At 41.4% G+C, this 16711-nt stretch overlaps 2 protein-coding genes and 1 non-coding gene across 5 annotated transcripts in view; 1 reads left to right on the top strand and 2 right to left on the bottom strand.

Moving 5' to 3' along the window:
* LOC138805126 (WD repeat and HMG-box DNA-binding protein 1-like) overlaps window positions 1-1848 on the bottom strand; it is a 65565-nt gene extending 63717 nt beyond the window's left edge. For both annotated transcript variants that reach the window (XM_069989722.1, XM_069989723.1), the window contains exons 1-2: window positions 1707-1848; window positions 1467-1559 (exon numbers count right to left, since the gene is read on the bottom strand). In XM_069989722.1, the coding sequence (XP_069845823.1) occupies window positions 1467-1543 (77 nt within the window). In that variant the 5' untranslated portion in view covers window positions 1544-1559; window positions 1707-1848. The remainder of the gene's footprint in view (window positions 1-1466; window positions 1560-1706) is intronic.
* LOC138805138 (small nucleolar RNA SNORA21) lies at window positions 599-736 on the bottom strand. Its single transcript, XR_011365453.1, has one exon. It is a non-coding gene; the product is annotated as a small nucleolar RNA SNORA21 (small nucleolar RNA).
* A 172-nt stretch (window positions 1849-2020) lies between the features above and the next one.
* On the top strand, window positions 2021-16571 carry LOC138805125 (suppressor of cytokine signaling 4). Of its 2 annotated transcripts, XM_069989721.1 has the most exons (3): window positions 2021-2305; window positions 5524-5558; window positions 14801-16571. In XM_069989721.1, the coding sequence occupies exon 3, from the start codon at window positions 14893-14895 to the stop codon at window positions 16216-16218; it is 1326 nt and encodes a 441-aa protein (XP_069845822.1). In that variant the 5' UTR covers window positions 2021-2305; window positions 5524-5558; window positions 14801-14892; the 3' UTR covers window positions 16219-16571. The 2 variants fall into 2 exon arrangements, with proteins under 2 accessions (XP_069845822.1, XP_069845821.1); XM_069989720.1 differs by lacking the exon at window positions 5524-5558.
* The last annotated feature ends 140 nt before the right edge of the window (window positions 16572-16711 follow it).

Here is a 16711-nt window from a genome sequence, read left to right as displayed (position 1 = left end):
AAAGTTCATCAGACTCTTATTGCTGTGGCTCAAGTGGCAGAGCACTAGCCTTGAGCACAAAGAGGCTCAGCGACAGCACCCAGGCCCTGAGTTGAAAGGAGGAGGAGGAGGAGGAGGAGGAGGAGGAGGAGGAGGAGGAGGAGGAGGAGGAGGAGGAGGAGGAGGAGGAGGAGGAGGAGGAGGAAGAAGAGGAAGAAGAGGAAGAAGAGGAAGAAGAATTAGAAGAAGAAGAAGAAGAAGAAGAAGAAGAAGAAGAAGAAGAAGAAGAAGAAGAAGAAGAAGAAGAAAGAAGAAGAAGAGGAGGAGGAGGAGGAGGAGGAGGAGGAGGAGGAGGAGGAGGAGGAGGAGGAGGAGGAGGAGGGAGTCACAGACCCTTTTAACCCAGTGTTTCCCCTACTTAGAACTCCAATATCACCACATTGACACACATACCCCCATCTCTTTATACTTCTCAATCCTATTCAACCTTCTAATCTCTCAAAAAACATTTCCTAAAAAACCTTCCCTACCACTTCAAACTAACCAACTCCCCCTCCAAAATATTTATCACTACACATATCATTTAGTACTTCTAAGTGTATTTCTATTTTTGTTTTCACTTTGTCATACCACTGATTGAAGCAAAACTACATAACAGTCCAGCACTACTTCATCCAAAAGCAGTGCTTCTACTCTACTCTTTCTTGACAGCTCATCGGCCATTAACAAAAGGACTACTGAATGCTTTTAAAAGGGGATTTAACTGTATTTCTGAATACACATTTATTTTTGTGATTAACTTGAATTTACTATCAACCCCCAAACACCTTTAAGCTCAATAAAGGAAAAGGTCATGAGTCGTTTGCACTATTGTATTTCTAACACCCAGGAGAGTAGACAGACAGACACACACACACACACACACACACACACACACACACACACACACACACCTCTTTGTCAATGAATCAATCAACACAGGAGTGGCAGTGAAGTCACACAGTAGACAGTATTCCAAGGGAAGGGATTATAAAAGATCAAAAACAAGAACATATCGCCGTTAAGGGACCAAGCAAAAGAAAATCAATTAAAAAGAAAAGTCGGAACATTTAAGAAAGGGAAAAAGTATCACTAAAGCCAATGGAAGCAATACCACACAGAACAACAGACCACTGGTTTGGGCAAGGATTATCTAGCGATCTGACAGAATTAATGTGAAACGCTGAGAAAATGAAAAACGGGCGGTGAGGGGAGCTCGCATCTTTCCAAGGAAGATTTCAGCAGACTACAATTTCTGACATACTAAGTACATGACAGTCGGAGCCAAACAAACCTACCGAAACATTGGTGCAGTTTAGATCCCAGTATTATTCCTCTCTGCATTGAGTCATTTTCGACCGAAAATGAATCCATGCCATATTAAAAAAAATGATAAATGAATAAATATGTGCACTAACAAAATCGTCCGTTTCCTCAAAGAGCCTTACCTCCCGGAATCATCAAAACAGACATCCGTGTGTCCTTCTGTATGTCCGTATCTCACCGGCTTCTGTGTGGCCGGCATCCTTTCCTCCCCCGACCTAAGAAGAGATCAGAGGAAAGTTCGTCTTACGTTGAAAACAGGAGAGCCAGGAGTCCCGGGGGGGGGGGGGGGGGGAGAAGCAGGGAAGGTCGGGCATCCCACAGGCAAGCTCTCCGCCGGACCGCTGTCCCCACCCGTATAGCACCTGCAGGACGCCCGGGAGAGACTGTCACAGGAGATACAGCGGGAGGGGCACGCGCTTTTCCTCCGCGCGGGCTGCGGGAACAAGGGAAGACGTCCGCAAGCAATCCCCGAAGGCGCGCGTTCCAGGCCCACAGAGCCGCCCAACGAGGTGCACGGCCACAACCCGCAGTTCCCGCGCTCTGGCGCGTCCGCCGCACTGCGCCTGCGCGGCCCGCCCACGCCGCGCGCAGGTCTCACCCCGGGTCGCGGGGTGGTGGCGTCAGCAGCGCGCCGGCTGGGAGGGGAAAAAAAAAAAAAAAAAAAAAAGAGCCGGTTGCCAAGAGCGAGCGAGCGAGCGAGCGAGGGAAGAGGGGAGTCGAACGCGGAAGTTGTGGCGAGCCGGGGAAGCCGGCTAAGGCGGGCACGGCGGAAGTCAGACACTGGAACTGATGAAGCCTGGGGGTTCGGAAGCGGTGGCAGGAAGGCCCTCTGCCGGGGGGGAACTGCGCGAGGTGCCGGAGGCGCCAAGCCTCTTTCTCCACTGGAGCGGACGCACGGAGTGATGGCGATGGTGATGGCGGCAGCTCCCCGGACCGCCCCGGTGAAACTGCCCTCCGGGAGGTGAGCGGGGAAAGCGTGGCACTGTCCGGCCTGGAGGACCCAACCGGGGGAGGGTCTTGCTGCTGCCTTTCAGGCTGACCTCCCAGCCAGCCTCATCCGGGTTCTTCAGCGGGTTCAGCCCCTCGGCCGCACGGTCAGAGACCGGATCTTTGGACATCGTTAGAGAAAAAGCCAGCCCGGAGTGGCATCCTTCCTGCCTTTCCCTCGTCATTTTTGTAGGATTCGTTGCGTGATTGTTTCTGCACTATCCCGATAGCCCTTGAGAGGACAGTGCCTTGTTTTGCCTGTTCAGATCCCACCCAAAGTTCACTGCCGTGGATCTGTAAATCTAAAAGAAACGGTTCGAGCTTTGTTGTTGAAGGCTTCATTTGATCCTTATGATCTGTGACCAGATCTTGGGCCTCGAGCTTAGGCTCTTGTGTCTTCACGTTCTACCTCGACGAGTCTTTGATGAAAACCTTCATACTGATATTCTTCCATTCGTGTTTTATCTTTGAGGTTTTTTTTTTCTTCGAGTTTGTTTTTTTATGCTGTCTCCCAATTTCAGTCAGACTCGTTGTAATCAAGAGTCGTTCTTTCATTCTAGTTGCGTTGTAAGCGCATTCAATTTATGAATGAAAAGGAAGAGTGATTGGCTCAAGAACTTGGGATTTGTAGAATAGCCTACTGTTGATTTCCCACCAGAACAAAGGTACCTGAGATGATCCTTTTAAAATGAGTACCTTAATTTTTATTTGGAGACCATTCAGGTTTGGAGTACAGTAAGTTATAATTTTTTGTCCAGTATCATTTGGTAGAGTGTGGAGTTCAGAGAAACATAATATTCATATATTATATATAAATTAAATAAATGGTGAGATTTATTCAGAGCTCAACATAAAAAAATCTGCAAATTGAAACAGGAGTTGTAGCTGTAAATACTGTAGATGTGATGTCTATAATTCTAGGAGACTTTAAAACTGTGAATGGTACACATGACCTTTCTTTCCACTTTAGCAATCAAGCATTTGACTCACAAGGTAAAGGAAACTGTGCTTTGGAGGAGTCACATGTTGAATGAGCTTAAGCCCAGAGATTGGCTAGTCCTAGGTTTTCATTTAACTATTGACACATTGTATGACCTTGAATATGCTGCTTTTCCTGAACGTGGAATTCCTCATCTCTTAGGTGGAGATGATACTTAGCGTCACCAAAATGCTAACACACAGAAAAAACTAGGACAATTGAGGTGATGGGTGGAGTTAGGAGGGATGGGGGAAAGTGATTGAAAGGGATGACATTATCAAGATGCTTTGTACTCATATACTGACATATTGAATGGTAACCTGTTGTACAACTATTTAAAGATAATGAAAACTTAATTTAAAAACAATACATAAGAGATATTCATGGATATATAAAATGAATTGTTAATAATGTCTCAAATGATAAATGGGAACGTTTACTGAGTTTACTTACAGTGGGGCTAAATCATCCAGTAAAATTTTCTAATATTAAGCAGTAAATTCTTCCATTTGCAAATACAATATGTTTTTACAATTCAATTTGTTTCAAATGCCTACAAGTGGTAATGGCTTCAGTGAGGTGAGATCCTGTTGAGGGAAATGGACATTCAAACAATTTATACAAAGTGATAGTGCAGTAATGCAACCAGTGTAAATTAAGTACTGTATTGCAAAGTCACCTGGTTATTTAAGATGCTATATTTTTTTAAAAATTAAAACCAATGTAGCTGTGTGACTATAAAATTTTCTGAAATCAATATATTTATCACTGTGTCATAGTTACTCATAGCTGAATGAACTAATTGAAAACTAGGCTGAAACAGAAGATTCAGTGAAGGTTAGTTGCTGTGTTGTGACCATATTAATATCCTCAGACTCACAAATACTAGAGTGAGAAAAAATACATACATTACCAGCCTATCAGTTATAGTATTATCTATGTAAATAATATCAATCCTGCCTTAATGGATGGAGCTGTTTTTTGTTTTTGCTGCCTTTTCAATAAAATACATACTTGATGTAAAAAATAACTAATCCTGTGAAAGATGAGAGTGGAAGGAGAGAGTAGCTGAAAAGAATGAAGTATTGAAAAAGTAACATTGAAGTGGGTTCAAAATCTAAAGATATTTTTGCTCCTGAATGTATTCTGAAACTTATTTATTTTGGAAGAAAACAATATTTTCCCTTTTGTAACTTAACAAGGTATAAAACAGTATAGCATTGGGCTGGGAATGTGGCTTAGTGGTAGAGTGCTTGCCTAGCATGCATGAAGCCCTGGGTTTGATTCCTCAACACCACATACACAGAAAAAGCTGGAAGTGGTGCTGTGGCTCAAGTGGTAAAGTGCTAGCCTTGAGTACAAGTAGCTCAGGGACAGTGCCCAGGCCCTGAGTTCAAGCCACAGGACTGGCAAAAAAAAAAAAAAGAGCATAGTAGTATAAATGATCAAATGGCATATAGCTTCTAGAAACATTATGAATCCTGACAAGCCTAGGTCATTTTCCTAATCAAAGTAGTCTACCACTTGCCTTTTGAAATCATAACTGTTACCTTAAGAGTCAGAATTTAATAGCACATATCATAAAAGCAATTTTTTTAGGAGAAGGGTACAAAATTGGGTCTCTTTGACCTCAAACTCATTATGTAGCCTTGATTAGCTTCAAATTAGAGATCCTCTTGCCTCAACCTTCCAAGTACTGGTTTGTGCCACCATAACCAGCTTCTAAAAGGGCAATTTTATTAAGATCTAGAGTCATTTACTAGTTTTTAGATGAAGCTTATTACTCAACCTTAAGTATAAGCATATGTAACTGTTAGAAATTAGTGAAAGGACAATCTATAGTCATTTTGCAACATTGCCTTTTTCTGTAATCTTATTTACTAAATTAGCTTGCAAGAAACTACAACTATTTTGTCATTAAGTGTAACCCTAGCTACTCAGGTGGCTAAAAGCAGAGGGATTACTTTTGAAGCCAGCCTTGGCAGGAAAGGTTAAGGTCCCCTGTCTCAAAAATAACCAGCAAAAAATAGGTTTGGAAGTGTGGATTGAGTGTAGAGCTTCTGTCAAGCAAGTTCAAGGCCCTGAGTTCAAACCCCAAATGCCATAATAAATAAAGTGGTTATTTTCATCCATGGTATTTTTCAGGGTTTTAAAATTTTAAAGAAACACACTTAAATATTTGTAGTAACGTAAACTGCTTTATGCTGTTTCAGCAATGCTGGATCCTCTTGAACTTCAGATTTTCAAGGTATGTTTTTTGGGTATGCAGATTTTCTAGCTTTAAATCTCCTTTTTTTCCCCTTAATTTTGCCACTTTCCCACATATTTTTAGCAAAGTGTTGAGTATAATACTTCCATTAATTTCAGTTAATGTTTTCATTTTAATCCTGACAGTAAAAACATGATCAGATTTCTACAGTGAGAAAACTAAAGCTAGATGAATTATCATTTTTTTCTAGTATTAAGAGTCAACCAGGACCTCAAGCTCTACCACTGCCATCTCTCAAAATGGAATTTTTAAGAAGAGGTAACATACCTAGAGAGTAGTAGAGTTTGACAATTCAGTAACTCATACTATTTCATCTGCATTGTTTGTTTTTTAAATATAAGATAATGAAAACTAGCATAGGTTATTATAGGTTTTTAATTTTTTTTGCTTTAAATTAACTGATCTCCTAAGACAAAGAGTTCAAGAATACAATGACGGTCTGGGAATATGGCTTAGTGGTAGAGTGTTTGCCTAGCATACATGAAGCCCTGAGTTTGATTCCTCAGTACCACATAAACAGAAAAAGTCAGAATTGGCTGTGGCTCCAAGTAGTAGAGTGCTAGCCTTGAGCAAAAGAAGCCCAGGGACAGTGCCCAGGCCCTGAGTTCAAGCCCCAGTACCGGCAAAAAGAAGAAAAAAGAACAAAAAGAATATAATGACTAGGAAAATTGCTTGCCTTTGGATAATGGAATTATAGCTTTTTTTTTCTCTTTCTCTTTTTTATTTCTTTTTTGAATTGTATTACCAGGCGTGGAACCCAGAGCCTCATGGGAACCAAGCAAATGTCCTACCACTAGGCTACATCCACATTCCCTTTCCCTTTCCCTTCCTGAATTTTTTCTCAACATTTCACATAGCATTTAATGAACATATACTTATGTTTGTCCTGGGGCTTAAACTTAGGACATGGGTATTCCATCTGAGCAAAAAATTTTGCTCAAGCTAGCCACAACTCCACTTCTGGCTTTTCTTTTTTTCTTTTTTCTTTTTCTTTTTCTTTTTTTTTTTTTTTGTGGTTAATTGGAGATAGGAGTCTCAGGGACTTTCCTTTCCTTTAAACTGTGATTCTAAGAGCTTAGCTTCCTAAGTAGCCAACATTACAGGTATGAGCTGCTGGCACCCAGCAAAAATGTTTGCTTCAATTTATTTCATGAAATGTGTTAATGATATATCTTAGACATTCTGGTTCACCTTCCTTCCACTTTTAGAAATTCATGGATTGCCAGCTCTTAGTTTGCTGCTCTTTTCTTCAGATTAGTCTTCAGTGATAGATTTCTATACCTTTTTCCTTATCTCTAGCTCTGGAAATATACTTTGGTTTTAGTGTTTCCCAAAAAATAGAAAACTATCATGTGAACATGTTTTTTGTTTGTTTTTGCTTTCTTTTAGAGGGAGTGGTGTTGAGGATGGAGAGGAGCTGGGCTGAAACTAATTGGGAGGGAGGTTAAGTCTTTTGGGTAAAGCAGCATGTAGGCAATATCAGTAAAAAGTTTTAGCCAGGCGCCAGTGGCTCATACCTGTAATCCTGAGGACCTTGGTTCAGAGCCAGCCTAGGCAGGAAAGTCTGTGAGACTCTTTATCTCCAATAAACTACTCAGAAAGAGCCAGAAGTGGTGCTGTGAATCAAGTGATAGAGCACTAGCCTTGAGCACAGAGAGGATCAGGTACAGAGCCTAGGCCCTGAGTTCAAGCCCCAGGACTGGCTAAATAAATAAATAAATAAATAAAAGTTTGCATCCTTAAAAGTTAAACAATGAAGCTGGGTGCCAGTGGCTCACACATGTATCCTGGCTACTCAGGAGGCTGAGATCTAAGGATCCAGGTTCAAAGCCAGCCAGGGCAGGAAAGTCCGTGAGACTCTTATCTCCAATAAACCACTAGGAAACTGGAAGTGGCGCTGTGGCTCCAGGGGTAGAGCACTAGCCTTGAGCTGAAGAGCTGCAGGGACAGCACCCAAGCCCAGAGTTCAAGCCCCATGACTGACCAAAAAAAAAGTTAACCAATGAAATGCTATGTAAATATATACTAGATAAAGGGACATAGAAAATATAGAGAACACGAGCCCTTTGTTGTCTCTTGGGAACTTGGTTTTGGAGGACATGAGTTCACTGAGTCTGTTCACTGAGTTCAATAAACTGCTTCTGGTTTCCTATCTCCCTGGCTTGAGAATCTAATCTACAACAGAAGTCGTGGGTTTTCACTCAAGGTTTTATTCTTGTTTAGGCAAGCTCTACCTTTTGTACCTTAGTTAATTTTTGTTGTTGTTGTTGTTGTTGTTGTTGTTGTTGTTGTTGTTGGTCGTGGGGCTTGAACTCGGCCTGGGCACTGTCCCAGAGCTCTTCAGCTCAAGGCTACTGCTCACTATTTAGAGCCACAGTACTATTTCCTGTTTTCTGGTGATTAATTGGAGGTAAGAGTCTCACAGCCTTTCTGCTCTGGCTGATTTTGAACTGCAATCCTCAGATTTCAGCTTCCTGGATTATAGGTGTAAGCCACCAGCACCTGGCTAACCTTAGTTAATTTTTAAGGTAGAGGCATATGTGTGTCTGTGTGTCTTTCTGTGTCTTTTTTTTTTTTTTTTTGGGGGGGGGGTCTGGTCGTGGGGCCTGAACTCTGGGCCTGGGCACTGTCCCTCAGCTCTTTAGCTCAAGGCTAGCGCTCTACCACTTGAGCCACAGTGCCACTTCCAGCTTTTTTCTTTTTGCTTATGTGGTGCTGAGGAATCGAACCCAGGGCCTCATGCATGCAAGGCAAGCGCTCTACCAGTGAGCCACCTTCCCAGCCCTCTTTCTGTGTTTTTATGTAAGTCCACATCCATGCATCCCAGTGCTAGGGTTTAATCTCTAAGGCCTGGGCACTGTCCCTGAGGTTTCTAGCGCACAGCTAGTACTCTCCCACTTGAGCCACAGCTCCACTTCCAGAGCTAAGAGTCTCCTAGAGATTCTTCTTCCTGGGCTGGCTTCAAACTGCAATCCTCAGATCTCAGCCTCCTGAGTAGCTAGGATTACAAGCATGAGCCACAAATGTCCAGCTATAAATGATGTTTTGTTAACCATCATAGAGGATATAAATTTTCCAGATAAAGTTCAACCTGTTAAGTATTTTCTATATAAGTTGTGAACTAAAATTACCTACCCAGCCTTATTCAATAGAACTTAACTACTATTTAAATCTTTTGTTTGTGAATTTTCCATCATTGATTTTGTTGTCCTTGTTATTACAGTTAGTGGTAGAACGCGAGACCAAATATCTATGGAATCTGCAAATTTTCTTCTTGAAACTACTTTTATATAAACTAGCTTTTTAAACATTTGCCTCTTGTTCACTAAGAAATAATGCTTTTTTAATGTCACTGTTTACTCCCCAGAGTCATGTGTAACATAGCTCCCTTCATTAAAAATGAATTATTGGCTCGGCAGCTTCTCTGGAATGATTTTTTTCACCCTCTTTAAGAAAAAAACTTCTTTGTAACTATCTAAGATCTTCAATTCATTGGCTTCTTTCAAAGTATTATCTCTGATTTCTATATAACATCAAATTGACGGTAAAGCCACCTTATTTTATGTCTTTTCTTCAACTTCATTTATGCAAACTTTGTTTTAAATTAAAGTCCAAGAATTGGACTAGGGTTGTAATTCTGTGGTAGAATACTTCGCTAACATGAATGCTTTTAGGCTGGGTGCTGGTGGCTCCCACCTGTAATCCTAGCTACTCAGGAGCCTGAGATCTAAAGATGGCACTTTGAAGCCATCTGGGGCAGGAAAAGGTGTGATGCTCTTATATCCCAGTTAACTACCAGAAAACCAGAAATAGAGCTATGGCTCAAAATGGTAGAACACTAACCATGAGCAAAAACATTCAGGAACAATGTCCAGGCCCTGAATTCAAACCCACAACTGACCTCCCCCCCCCCCAAAAAAATAGTTATTTTCATTGAGAACAATGTGACTGAATTTTGTATTTTTAAGAATTTTGAGGTCAGGCACTGGTGGCTTGTAGTCCTAGCTACCCAGGAGGCTAAAATACCTGAGACTTATTTCTGATTAACTAGCAAAAGCTGATAGTGAAGGCATGACTCAAGTGATAGAGTGCTTTTCTTTTCTTTTCTTTTCTTTTTTTTTTTTTTGGGGGGGGGGTCCGGTCGTGGGGCCTGAACTCTGGGCCTGGGCGCTGTCCCTCAGCTCTTCAGCTCAAGGCTAGTGCTCTACCACTTGAGCCACAGCGCCACTTCCGGCTTTTTTCTTTTTTGCTTAGGTGGTGCTGAGGAATCGAACCCAGGGCCTCATGCATGCAAGGCAAGCGCTCTACCACTGAGCCACCTTCCCAGCCCCAGAATGCTTTTCTTTTTTTTTTTTTTTTTTTTTTTTTGTCGGTCGTGGGCTTGAATTCTGGGCCTGGGTGCTGTCCCTCAGCTCTTCAGCTCAAGGCGAGCGCTCTACCACTTGAGCTACAGCGCCACTTCCGGTTTTCTGGTGGTTTATTGGAGATAGGAGTTTCATGGTCTCTCCTGCCCGGGCTGGCTTTGAACCGCGATCCTCAGATCTCAGCCTCCTGAGTAGCTAGGATTACAGGCATGAGCCACCAGCGCCCGGCTCCCAGAATGCTTTTCTTAAACAGAAAAAGTTAAGCAAGAATACAAGGCCCTGAGTTCAAGCCCCAGAACCAGTACTCTTTCCCCCGCACCCTCCCCCCACACACCGCCAAAAAAAAAAAAATAGGTTGAGGACAATGTTCCTCAGTGGTAGAGCACATGCTTTGTCTGTGATGCCTGGGTTTGATCCCCAATACCACAAAAGAAGAGTTTTAATTTAATGAAACGTCTGAAAAAAATATACAGTTCCTTTCTAATGTTTTTAAGTGTAAAGATGTGAGAAATTTCATAAGGGATTATTAATCATTCTTTTTTTTTTTTGTCGGTCGTGGGGCCTGAACTCAGGGCCTGGGTACTGTCCCTCAGCTCCTCAGCTCAAGGATAGCGCTCTGCCACTTGAGCCACAGCGCCACTTCCAGCTTTTTCTGCCTATGTGGTGCTGAAGAATTGAACCCAGGTCCTCATGCATGCAAGGCAAGCACTCTACCACTGAGCCACCTTCCCAGCCCTGTTAATCATTCTTGTAACAAAATTCATAATAGAGGAAGGGATTCTGAATATTTTTAATATGGTCTCTAGCATGAGGGAAGTAGTTATACTTTCCCAATAATTGTTAATAGATTACTTATACTATGAAGTAACCAATTAAATATATGTTCTCTTAGAGGCTCATACCTCTTATCCTAGCTTATCAGGAGGCTGGGATCTGAGGATAACAGTTTGAAGCCAGCTGAGGACGAGAGTCTGTGACATTCTCTTCTCTTCCCCAGTTAACTACTGAAAAGTCAGTAGTAGAACTATGGCACAGGTGGTAGAATGGTTAGAATGATAGCCATGAGCAAAAACCTCAAGGATAGTACCAGGCCCTGAGAACCCTCGAGCGCGCATGCGCGCACGCACACACACGCACGCGCTCGCACAAGTGTGTGTATGCACGTACTCATAAAAATACATATCTGTCTGCAAAGTAGCACAGTCACTTGTTATCTTAGTAAAAGTTGTGAAATTTAATACATTTATTATTTTGTGAAATAAAAATACTTTTAAAAATCATCAACCTATTTAAAGTACTTTGTCTTGAGATAACCATCAAGCTTTGTGTGTATAAGATTTCAATGATCGGGCTGGGAAGGTGGCTCAGTGGTAGAGCGCTTGCCTTGCACGCCTGAGGCCCTGGGTTCAATTCCTCAGCACCACATAAGCAAAAAGAAAAAAGCCGGAAGTGGCGCTGTGGCTCAAATGGTAGAGCGCTAGCCTTGAGCTGAAGAGCTGAGGGACAGCGCCCAGGCCCAGAGTTCAGGCCCCACGACCGGACCCAAAAAAAAAAAAAAAAAAAAAAAAAGATTTCAATGATCATATCTCATTACAAGAATGTTAGATATTCTCATGTTTAAAATAATACCTTCCACAAATCCATTTCAACATCATGCACACAGTTTCAGTAAAATGAAAGTGAATGAAGAAATGCAGAGGGCAGGTTTAACTCATCAGCTTTTTGAAACTTCCTTTCTTAGCTTAGGAATAGCAAATAACCACCTAACAATGAGTGATAGTAATACTAACGACCATATATTCAATTGTTCTGTAGCTTTATGGTCTATTAGAACTCATTTCTATTTGGCATATACATCTTTTTTCAATTAGAAATACTTGGGAGTATCTCTTTGCTTTGTAATTAGTTTGGGCTAGAGGTATTCTGTGATTTCTTCATTATGAACTAGTCTGTAAAACTAGCTTAAGTATAATAGCACAACAACCCACTGGGCATGGTGACTCATACCTGTAGACCCAGTTGCTCAGGAAGCAGAGATGGAGTCAGGGAGATGAGAGCTCAAGATCAGTTTGGCTAAAAAATTAGCAGCACCTCAATCTCAACCAACAAGCTGGGCTTAGTAGTCTGGGCCTGTTGTCCCTGCTACTCCGGAAGTATAGAAGGTTCAAGGCCAATGCTGGGAAAATAAATAACTAAAGCAAAAAACAAAGTCAGGTAAAACTAGAATATTTATTTATTTATTTATTTATTTATTTGTCAGTCGTGGGGCTTGAACTCTGGGCCTGTGTGCTGTCTCTCAGCTTTTCAGCTCAAAGTTAATGCTCTACCATTTGAGCCACAATACTACTTCTGGTTTTCTGAGTGGTTTATTGGAGAGACGACTCTCACAGACTTTTCTTCCAGGCTGGTTTTGAACCACGCTCCTCAGATCTCAGCCTCCTGAATAGCTAAGATTACAGATGTGAGCCCCCCAGCACCCAGCTAGAATTTTGAATGATTATATACCATTGAACTCACTAAATCAAAATTGTAAGTATAATTACCAGAGTATTTGGAAATGGAATATAGAAAATCTGTACCACTAGTTCATACTTTTAAACTCTTGGGAATTATATTTTCCAATATAGATGCTTGTTTCAAATCCTACTCTTTGGAAAATGGATTAAAGTTTCTATAGACATTACTTGACTATTGAGCTTTTTAATGTTCTGTTAATCTCAGAACTTAATTATGACAATACTGAGTAATTGATTTTCTTAGTCACGAATTTTAGCTTTTATTTGTACAACCTATTCCCCCCATTCCTAGCTTAAATCTTATTTCACTTTAAAATATTTGGGCCAGCCGGGCACTGGTGGCTCAGGCCTGTAATCCTAGCTACTCAGGAGGCTGAGATCTGAGGATCTCGGTTCAAAGCCAGCCCGGGCAGGAGAGACCGTGAGACTCCTATCTCCAATAAACCACCAGAAAAAAAACCGGAAGTGGCGCTGTAGCTCAAGTGGTAGAGCGCTCGCCTTGAGCTGAATTGCTGAGGGACAGTGCCGAGGCCCAGAGTTCAAGCCCCACAGCCGACAAAAAGAAAAAAATATTTGGGCCAGCCAGTCTTCAGTGGCTCACACGTATAATTCTAGGTATTCAGGAGGCTGAGATCGAAGGACCACAGTTTGAAGCCAGCTCATACAGGAAAGTCTATGAAATTCTTACCTCCAATTAACCACCAATTAGCCAGAAATGGAACTGTGGCTCAAGTGGTAAGAGCCTTAAGTGGAAAAGCTCAGAGACAGCTAGTAGGCCCTTAATTCAAGCCCCAGGATCCACTCCAAAAAAAAAAAAAGAATCCCTGGGGCCCAGCCAAACCAGGACGTGGTCATACCTATAACCCTAGCTACTCAGGCTGTGATCTAAGGGTCATAGTTCAAAACCAGCCTGGGCAGGAAAGTCCATAAGATATTTATCTCCAGTTAACCACCAAAAACACCAGGAATAGATCTGTGGCTCAAGCGATAGAGCACTAGCCTTAAGGACAAAAGCTCAGGGACAGCACCCAGCCCTGAGTTCAAATCCTGGAGGTGGCACACACACACAGAATACAAAGAATCTTGGCACCTATGACTCACGCCTATAACTCAGTCCTCAGACTAATATCTGAGGCCCAGACAGACAAATCTGAGAGACTTGATTAACCAGCAAAAAGTGGAAGGGTCATACCTCCAGTGTTAAAGTGCCAGCCAAACATGAGACCATAAGTTTTCAATCTCAGAACACAAAAAGGGGGGGGAGGGGGAGACTATGTTAAATGTGAAGTTTTTTGGGGTTTTTTTGTGTTTTTTTTTTTTGTCGGTCATGGGGCTTGAACTCTGGGCCTGGGCGCTGTCCTTCAGCTCAAGGCGAGCGCTCTACCACTTGAGCTACAGCGCCACTTCTGGTTTTCTAGTGATTATTGGAGATAGGAGTCTCACAGTCTTTCCTGCCCGGGCTGGCTTTGAACCGTGATCCTCAGATCTCAGCCTCCTGAGTAGCTAGGCTTACAGGTGTGAGCCACCAGCGCCCGGCTTAAATGCGAAGTTTTTATGCAATTCTCTCAAATTGGATAATTGTGTAAATTATCTGTATTTTCTAAAAGCTACATAGACTGATAGTGCTGTGGACTAGTTACTGAAATGTGTTGGAAGACTATTAAAATGAGTGCCTGCTTGGCATTCCTAATGTTTGGTAGTGTTTATTTAATAAGTTCTTACAGCTTTATAACTGTAAATTCTTTATATTTATTCAATAAGCAAGGAAGTGGAGGAACAGTGTAGGATAGTGATTCTCAAATGCCAACTCATAGGTTTGTAACTATCTTTTATGAAGAATTGACTGGTTTTTTTTTTTTTAAATAAAAACAAAGTGAGAAGAGATAGGCACAAGATTTACTTGAAGGGGCTGGGAAGGTGGCTCAGTGGTAGAGCGCTTGCCTTGCATGCCTGAGGCCCTGGGTTCAATTCCTCAGCACCACATAAGAAAAAAGAAAAAAGCCGGAAGTGGCGCTGTGGCTCAAGTAGTAGAGCGCTAGTCTTGAGCTGAAGAGCTAAGGGACAGCGCCCAGGCCCAGAGTTCAGGCTCCACGACCGGACCCAAAAAAAAAAAAAAAATTACTTGAAGACTAGGAATTATTTACATTTGTCCATATATTTGACATTGAAAGGGCACTATGAAATTATAGGAACAAAAACCTGGGGACTGCCTTCCAACACAGCTACTATTCTCTTTTTCATATAGTAATTATGTTTTCTTTATCTTGTGCGTGATTAGGGCTTAATATATAAGCAAACTAGATGGACAACAAATGGCTAATGGCTTTGTTTTCCCCTGTAGATTCATCCAGAAAGTTACCAGAAGAAACTTCCTGTCAGCAAAACTGAAAAAGCAGCATTTATAACACTGGAATTTGTGGATGATTTGCTAAAATGGCTGAAAGTAGTGAGAATAATAGTAAAAATGTAGATGTAAGGCCCAAAACAAGTCGGAGTCGAAGTGCTGACAGAAAGGACGGTTACGTATGGAGTGGAAAGAAGTTATCTTGGTCCAAAAAAAGTGAGAGTTGTTCTGATGCTGAAACAGTGGATGCTGTAGAGAAATCTGAAGCTGCTTTAAGGAGCCAAGAAAGGAAGCACAGCTGTTCATCCATTGAGTTGGACTTAGATCATTCCTGTGGACATAGATTTTTAGGGCGATCTCTTAAACAAAAACTGCAGGATGCTGTTGGGCAGTGTTTTCCAATAAAGAACTGTAGTAGTCGTCATTCTTCAGGGCTTCCAGCTAAAAGAAAAATTCATATTAGTGAACTTATGTTAGATAAGTGTCCTTTCCCACCTCGATCAGATTTAGCCTTTAGGTGGCATTTTATTAAAAGACACACTGCTCCAATAAGTCCCAAATCAGATGAATGGATAAGCACAGACTTATCTCAGAGTGAATTGAGGGATGGTCAGCTAAGACAAAGAAGAAGCTTGGAAGAAGATGTAAACTGTTTCTCTCATACCAATGTTCAGCCTTGTGTCATAACTACCAACAGTGCTTCATGTAGAGGTGGTCCCATGACTGGCTCTGTGATGAACCTGGTTTCAAATAACAGTATAGAAGATAGTGATATGGACTCAGATGATGAAATCATAACACTTTGCACAACTTCCAGAAAGAGAAATAAACCCAAATGGGAAATGGACGATGAAATCCTTCAGTTGGAAGCACCACCTAAGTACCACACACAGATTGACTATGTCCATTGTCTAGTACCAGACCTCCTTCAGATCAATAACAACCCATGTTACTGGGGAGTTATGGATAAATACGCAGCTGAAGCTCTTCTAGAAGGGAAACCAGAGGGCACCTTTTTACTTCGGGACTCAGCACAGGAAGACTATTTATTTTCTGTTAGTTTTAGACGCTATAGTCGTTCTCTTCATGCTAGAATTGAGCAGTGGAATCACAACTTTAGTTTTGATGCACATGATCCTTGTGTCTTCCATTCTCCTGACATTACTGGGCTCTTAGAGCATTATAAGGACCCAAGTGCCTGTATGTTCTTTGAGCCACTTTTATCCACTCCCTTAATCCGGACTTTTCCTTTTTCCCTGCAGCATATTTGCAGGACAGTTATTTGTAACTGTACAACTTACGATGGCATTGATGCCCTTCCAATTCCTTCTACTATGAAATTATATCTAAAGGAGTATCATTACAAATCAAAAGTTAGAGTTCTCAGGATTGATGCACCAGAACAACAGTGCTAAGAAAAGGGTAGGAACATGGGAATAATTACATCAGTATTTTCATTTAATGTTTTATTTTTCTTATTATGCCTTTGAATTTTCTACAAGGGCAGTTTGGAGTCCAAGATAAACCTCTGCCTTTAATTTTATTTCCAGATCAGCTTATTTTTCTTAACATTGTATATGAGCAGTTAGTAGATATTTTTGACTAGCTGGCTGTTTGGGTCTTGTTTTACTGTGTAGATTGTATTCTTAAGTTTTTTCTTTATATATTTTCTGGGCGTATTTGAAATTTGGTAGATAATGAAGGCATTTGAATATTCTGTAAAAATCATATAGGAAACATTTACATATAAAATATTTTGTTAATCTGTCATCAGTATTCCTGTGCAAAAAGTATAGTTCACCCATCCTATTCTCATTGAATTTTAAAGTTGTTCAGTAAAGATGTGTTGTAATTCGTCCATACTAATGTAATTGACTTTATATAATTTGCTAATAGGAATGTTGAAGG

Source organism: Dipodomys merriami, unplaced genomic scaffold (genome assembly GCF_024711535.1).
Source record: "Dipodomys merriami isolate MVZ:Mamm:240054 unplaced genomic scaffold, mDipMer1.0.p SCAF_388, whole genome shotgun sequence".
NCBI lineage: Eukaryota > Metazoa > Chordata > Mammalia > Rodentia > Heteromyidae > Dipodomys > Dipodomys merriami.
The sequence above is the reverse complement of the archived record's forward strand: the minus strand, read 5'-3'. Positions and strand labels throughout refer to the sequence as shown.